The following is a 6,900-nucleotide window of genomic DNA, read 5'->3' on the forward strand; positions in this document are numbered from 1 at the left end:
TTCAGCACGTTTGGTTTTTCCTCCCCCCCCCCCCCCCCGGGTCCTGGAGCTGAAACTCAGTTCATCAGACCTTGTTGTCTGCTCCATACGAGCTCCAGGCGCTTCACCTTTCTTACGGACCATGGTTAGGGCACGTGTTCTGAAATCTAACTGCCTGGCTTCATCGTTGTACCCAGGCTGTGGAATCCTCTGTAAAGGAGACAGCATCCTGCTGTGTAGATAGAATGCAGTCTCAGGCCAGAGCCCCACTGGCAGTGCTGCTCCTTTAAACTCTGGCTTCTCACATTGCAGGCTGTGAGGGTTTGCTTACGTGTGTGGCATCACAGCTCTGATGTGTTCACTGTGGGAACTGCTTCATAGAGTTCACAGGATTTGCAGTAGAATTATGTGTAAGGGAAGAAGTTGATCCATATTTTGGAAAAAATAATGATGGGAAGAGGTGAAGTTGACATTGAGTTCTTTTTTTTTTGTTTTTTGTTTTTTTTTGTTTTTGTTTTTTCGAGACAGGTTTTCTCTGTGTAGCCATGGCTGTCCTGGAACTCACTTTGTAGACCAGGCTGGCCTTGAATTCAGAAATCCACCTGCCTCTGCCTCCGGAGTGCTGGGATTAAAGGCATGCACCACCACTGCCCAGTGACATTGAGTTTTTTTTTTTAAAGATTTATTTATTTTATGTACATGAATACACTATAGCTGTCTTCAGACACCAGAAAAGGGCATCAGATCCCATTACAGATGGTTGTGAGCCACCATGTGGTTGCTGGGACTTGAACTCAGGACCTCTGGAAGAGCAGTCAGTGCTCTTAACAGCTGAGCCATCTCTCCAGCCCAACATTGAGTTCTTAAAAGAAACAAACGTTGATGTGGAGGCAGAACAATCCATTTAATCTCTAAACTATTTTAATCTCATGTTTCTATTGGAAAACTATGCTTAGTTGGAATTATGTGTAAAGTTATTAGTATACATTGTTAGTATATTGCATTATAAATCATCTGTAGTAATAAAACACTAATGAGCTAGCATAAAACTAAGTAGAGGCAGAAACACTGATGCCTCGGCTCTCTTCAGCAGATCCAGTATTTCCCGGGTTAGTGTTTTTGGAGAGGGCATCTTACCTGGCACTTCATCAGTAATTTGCTGTGTGTAGTTTTTTATTCTGGAAAATGACATCTTAGGGTTAACATAAGAATTGCGTAATAACACATGGCAAAAATATACAGCGCCACTTCATATATCATGAGGTCTCAGAGTTGCTGACATTATTGGGGGGTGGTGGAAAACTTTTTGAGAATGTTCAAGAAATTATTAATTTTTGTCATTTCTTACTTTTAAAATAATTTTGAGTGCTAGCAATACATCTTTTCTGAAGTCTAAGCTCCTTCAGCCATCTTAGCCAGCTTTATAAACATTTTCAGTTCCCATCCTGCATGTCCAACCCATCAGTTTTGCATATAAGTAGCTTTCGGCATTGCTCTTTGGACAGCGACCTTTCCACGTACATAATTAAATGTGTCAGCAACAGTGTTCACATTCCTAGCCTTCCTTCCAGCTCCCAGGCACTGCATCAGGCGTGCATTGGATGAGAGGCATGCATTTGACTTCAATTTTAACAGATGAATTGTTTCTGAAAAATAGGTTCGTTTGGATAGTACTCTCAGTTACTGTTTTAAGGACAAAAATTCCCAAGTATTTTTTCTCTGGATACATTGCTCAGTAACATTAGTGCTATGTCATGGAATTCTGTGCCAGTAAATGCTTCAAGATGAAATAAAGACATTTCCAAACATCCACTGTAGTTTTGAACTCATATTGCTACACCTTGCTACTTACTGTTTGTATTAAATTTCTCTCTCTCTCTCCCCCTGTCTCTTTTTCCTCTCTCTCTCTCTCTCTCTCTCTCTCTGGTATGCTTTTCTATCCCATGAACTGAGTTTCACTTACTGGCTTCATAGAATTTTGTATCAAACTTAGGCAGTGATGAATTTCATAAAGACTTTTTAAATTAAAAAATATGTCCTTTAACTATATTCATCCCCCCTTTGCCTTCTCACTCTTTCTGTTCCCAAATAGTTCCCTTTCTACCTTGATGGAGAGAGGGAGGGAGGGAGAGGGAAAAGAAGAGGGAGGATATCTAAGTTCCACATACAAAAGAAAAAAAATGCAATGTTTGTCTTTCTGGTTCTGGCTTGTTTTCCATTATGTGAAGGCCTCCAGTCTAACTTACCAAACAACATAGTTTTACTCTTCTCTGTGGTTGAATAAAACTTCATGTGTATTCATACTTCCTTTTGTTTATTGACTTCTTTGTTGAGGGACACTAGACTGATCTACCTCTTGGCGCTTGTCAATGGTGCCACAATAAACACGGATGGTCATGGACTTTCATTTGTTTGTTTACTTGTTTTTTGTTTGGTTTTCTGAGGCAAGGTGTGATTGCATGGCCTTGGCTGACTTGGAGCTTGCTATGTAGACAAAGCTAGCTTCTAACCCACAGAGATCTTCATGTCTCCTAACTGCCAGGGCCAGGATTAAAGGCTTGTATCACCACTCCTGACAGATGAGGTATTTCTGTCCTGTGTGGGTTCAGATTCCTTTGTGTATCTTAAATAACATTGCCAGAAACATTGGAAGTAAGGACAGATCAGAGCTGTTCTTCCTAGGATGGAGGCCACAGTGATGGGCCATTGTGAGTGCTGATTCCTTCTTATGCCTGTATCCTGTTTTCTCCAGAGTAACTAATAGGCAGACCACCTTTCTCTCTTCCTTTACCGCTCCTCTGTTGGCTCATCAGAACTCTTCACTCTATTTTGTTCCTCGTTTTGCTTCAGAGCTTTTGGTATCTGGACAAAATACTGATTTTTTTTTTTTTTTTTTTTTTTTTTGGCATCAGACACAACTTTGTTTGAAAGTCCAAGTCTGGCTTTGGTCTAGCTGTTTGACCCAGGAAGCACTGAACCTCTGTTTTCACATGGGTGGAATGTAGGGAGAAGCCAAAACTGCAGCCATGTTTTGAGGATTATTAGCTGTATACATACAAAACTGACTGCCATATTGTTAGCTGACCTCATTCTACCTCCACCCCACACTTAATGTAATACTTGATTCTAATCACTTGGGAGAAATAAATAAGATTTTAAGAGATTTGTTAAAATAGTAGTAGTTCATAGAGCACTAAGTACCCTAATAAAAGCCACCAAGTATCAGCAGGGGACCTCACTGATTTATGAAAGGTACTGGTAGTTGGTGTCCTCATCCCGAAACAATAATAACCTCCCTCTTCCCCTCCCTGATTTCACCTTCCCTTGATGGTGTTTATGAGCTTTTGGTCCTTAAGAGTGATGCTGTCAGTATGTTGCTAAACTTACTCCTTATTTTAATTTTTCTCTGCCCTCTTGAGGCTTCATCAGAATACCAGGTCCTGGAAAAGCATAAGGAATTTTAATTAGGGGTTTTGTTACATCAGAAAAGTGTATTAACACGACTTGTCTTGAGAAATGTTGTAATTTATAATGGCTAACTTAAGAGGATTAATCTTCCACAGGAATGAGCCCCCTAATTGGTTATCCCAATTGGTCAACCCTAAAATCATATAGACATGTAACACTGAATGGACTCAGCAGCTTGTATTTATCCTAGATGTATATATGTAACAATAATAATTAAAGGAAAAGAATAAAATTTGAGAGCTATTGGGAGATGTTGGAGGAAGGATGATGTAATACTTAATTAAAAATTAAAAAAAATAGATAATTTGTAATGCAATAATTCCTTAAGATTTTACTTCACTTGTGAGCCATTAAATGGAAAATACAGTAATTTATTTGAAAAGAATTTTGCATGCTTTATTTTTGATACCAGAAATCCTTGAACTGACATATTTATTCCTTTTAAATAAAATATAAGTCATTTTTGTCGTAAGCCTTGATAGAGTTCTTAGGTTTTCCTGTTTGGCCCTGTAAACATAGCTGTAACTATTTTTTAGTTTTAGGGTAGCTATGTGGCATTAGGCTCTCTGTTTTAGATAAATACACTGCGAATAGGTGCAGTATATAATATGACTTTAAAGTTTATGCCAAGCCTGGCATAAACTTTGTATAACTCCAGCACTTAAAAAGTAGAGGCAGGGACAAGCAGCACTCCCAGTCTTGGCTATATGACTAAGGCTATATGAGGCCCTGTCTCTAAACAGTAAATTAACAATTTAAAATCCATAAAACATTAACTCTGTGAATGTGAAGGCTTTGCTATTTTCATAACACCTTTGATTTCTGTATGAAGCCAAAACACAGCAGTTAATTTCTCATAGCTATAATTTGTTCATAGGAATTTCATGCCGATTGGTGTTATTAATGATTTTTTCAATATTAAATGCCTTGCCTATTTTGTTAAATTCAAAGTATAAAACAAATCACTATATAACCGATGGAATTATACAATTACAAAAGAAAATCGATGCCCAATTATTAGACAGAATATCTGTGATTGTGTGAGCTTCCCGCAAGTACATAGACAGAGCCTCCTTCAGTTTACCTGCTGTGATGTGTGTTCTGCAGCTCACAACCCGCCAGGGTCTTACGTGCATGGGGCATAATTATATACAACTGGGAGGGGGGATGCTGCTCAGGAAGTGGCTGGAATCTCAGATGAAGATCTCATGTCCCTCCTCCCATGCTCCTTCTGTGACGGAACATCAACAGGCCCCCTCAGGATGCTGGAGTGATCCCAGCTGCTATGACTAATGAGGAGCTGGCGGGTATGCAGGAGCCCAGTGTTCCACAGCCACCCTGCTTCTGATTCAGCCGCTTTAAGAAACAGTTTTGGGCTTAGCTAGTGAATGAGCCTGAATTTAATCCCACCACTATCAAAACCAAAACAATTTTTTAAAAAAGCAGAATTTTTTTTCCACTATAATGTAATGTTTGAATATTCTCTATAAAGTATTTCTGAGAGAAACTGAAATGTTCAGTGAAGATGGGATGAGCTTATTCCTGTAAGCATCGGACACATTATGGAGCTAACCCAGGGTGGCTCTGCTCTCTGGCTGTCCTACGGGAATCAGTTTCTCCTGGAATTCACCTACAGGGTCAGCCCTAGAGGAAGCGGGTTTAGCTCGGTTACATGACAAGCTTTGTGATATTACGATGGTCGAGTTTGTCCTGTGGAACTCAGTTTCTTTATCTATGAAATGAAGGGTTTGAACAAAGCCAAACCAAACATTGGTATCACCTAGAAAATGAGAAATCATGTGTTTTGATAGACTTGGCGCAACGAAATTGAAAAGTAAAAATTTTAACATTTTGAAAATGAGTATGGTCTGGGAGTGTGTGTATGCTTGTGTGTGTGTGTGTGTGTGTGTGTGTGTGTTTGTGTTTGTGTGTGTTTCACTGAGGCAAGTCATGGTTATATGGAAAACTGGCTATTTTTTCCAGATGACACACAGGGTACCTCTCTACCTGTAGTTTCTATTGTAAACTCTATGTCAAAACTCGAAGAATCCTGAGAGCTGGGTGTGGTGGCACATGCCTTTAATCCCAGCACTCGGGAGGCAGAGGCAGGTGGATTTCTGAGTTTGAGGCCAGCCTGGTCTACAAAGTGAGTGCCAGGACAGCCAGGGCTACACAGAGAAACCCTGTCTTGAAAAACAAAAAAACCCCCCAAAACAAACAAACAAACAAAAAAACCTCGAAGAATCCATACCTGAGAGCTTAGGAGTGTCTGAAGCCTTTGAAAGCAGTGGAAATCACCCTGTCAGTTTTTCTGTCTGGTGCTTCCTTATCTGAGAGGAATGAACAGAGACCCGTCTTGCTTCTGTTTCTCAGAGGTGAACTCTTTCCCCTGCTGTTTTTACAAGATGATACTGCTGTGAAACTACTGAGAGGAGAGACATTTACACATTAGTGCAATAGTCTACACTTGCCAAATTCCTGAGTTTAAGATATTAAAACTTGTAGCAATGGAGTCTCTTAGCAGCTTGTTGATAATTTTGAAGTAAACTTGACTTCGGACCAAGTATGAGTTGTGAAAGGTAGTCGGATGCCGAGCTCGAGCTCCAAAGACTGCTGACGGAATTGAGACAATTGAATGGCCTTGAAGAGATGATTAAACTGACCTCTGAAATACATAAGTGTATTCCATCAGAAACTAGCAGGACAAATTTCTAAGGAAAGAATACTTGAGTATAATAGCAAAGATTTGTTTGTGTAAATGTTTGGAAGTCCTTAGAGTGCTAACACGGAACTGATAAAATTCCTTGTTTTCCTTCACAGAATCAGAGTGAGAGGTTTGCTTTCATTGCAGAGTGGTACGATCCAAATGCTTCACTGCTCCGACGCTACGAGCTTCTCTTTTACCCCACAGACGGATCTGTTGAAATGGTAAATGAGGGCTGGAAAGATGGTTCAGTCGGTAATGCGCGTGCTGTGTGAGCATGAGAATCTGACCCTCAGCAGGCAGGTGAACACTCAGGCATGGCGGTGCCTCCTTGTAATCCCAGCACTGTGGCAGCAGAGATTGTGGACTTGCTAGCTGCGTGGTCTAGCTCAATGGGTAAGCCCCGGGTTCAGTGAGAGGTCCTGTCTCAGATTATAAGGTGAGCCAGGTGTGGCGGTGCACATCTTTGATCTGGTATTCCGGAGGCAGAGGCAGAGAGGCAGAGAGAGAGAGGCAGAGAGGCAGAGAGAGGCAGAGAGGCAGAGAGGCAGAGAGGCAGAGAGAGGCAGAGGCAGAGAGGCAGAGAGAGGCAGAGAGAGAGGCAGAGAGAGAGGCAGAGAGGCAGAGAGAGAGGCAGAGAGGCAGAGGCAGAGGCAGGTGGATCTCTAAATTTGAGGCCAGCCTGGTCTACAAAGGAAGTTCCAGGACAGCCAGGGCTACACAGAGAAACCCTGTTTCAAAAAAAAAAA

General features: G+C 41.0%; 1 protein-coding gene across 10 annotated transcripts in view; it reads left to right on the forward strand.

Annotated features, from left to right (window-relative positions):
• Nme7 (NME/NM23 family member 7) overlaps positions 1–6,900 on the forward strand; it is a 123,381-nt gene that overhangs the window by 14,605 nt on the left and 101,876 nt on the right. For all 10 annotated transcript variants that reach the window (XM_029483004.1, XM_029483015.1, XM_021157201.2 and 7 more), the window contains one exon: positions 6,268–6,375. In XM_029483004.1, the coding sequence (XP_029338864.1) occupies positions 6,268–6,375 (108 nt within the window). The remainder of the gene's footprint in view (positions 1–6,267; positions 6,376–6,900) is intronic.

Source organism: Mus caroli, chromosome 1 (genome assembly GCF_900094665.2).
Source record: "Mus caroli chromosome 1, CAROLI_EIJ_v1.1, whole genome shotgun sequence".
Taxonomy (NCBI): Eukaryota; Metazoa; Chordata; class Mammalia; order Rodentia; family Muridae; genus Mus; species Mus caroli.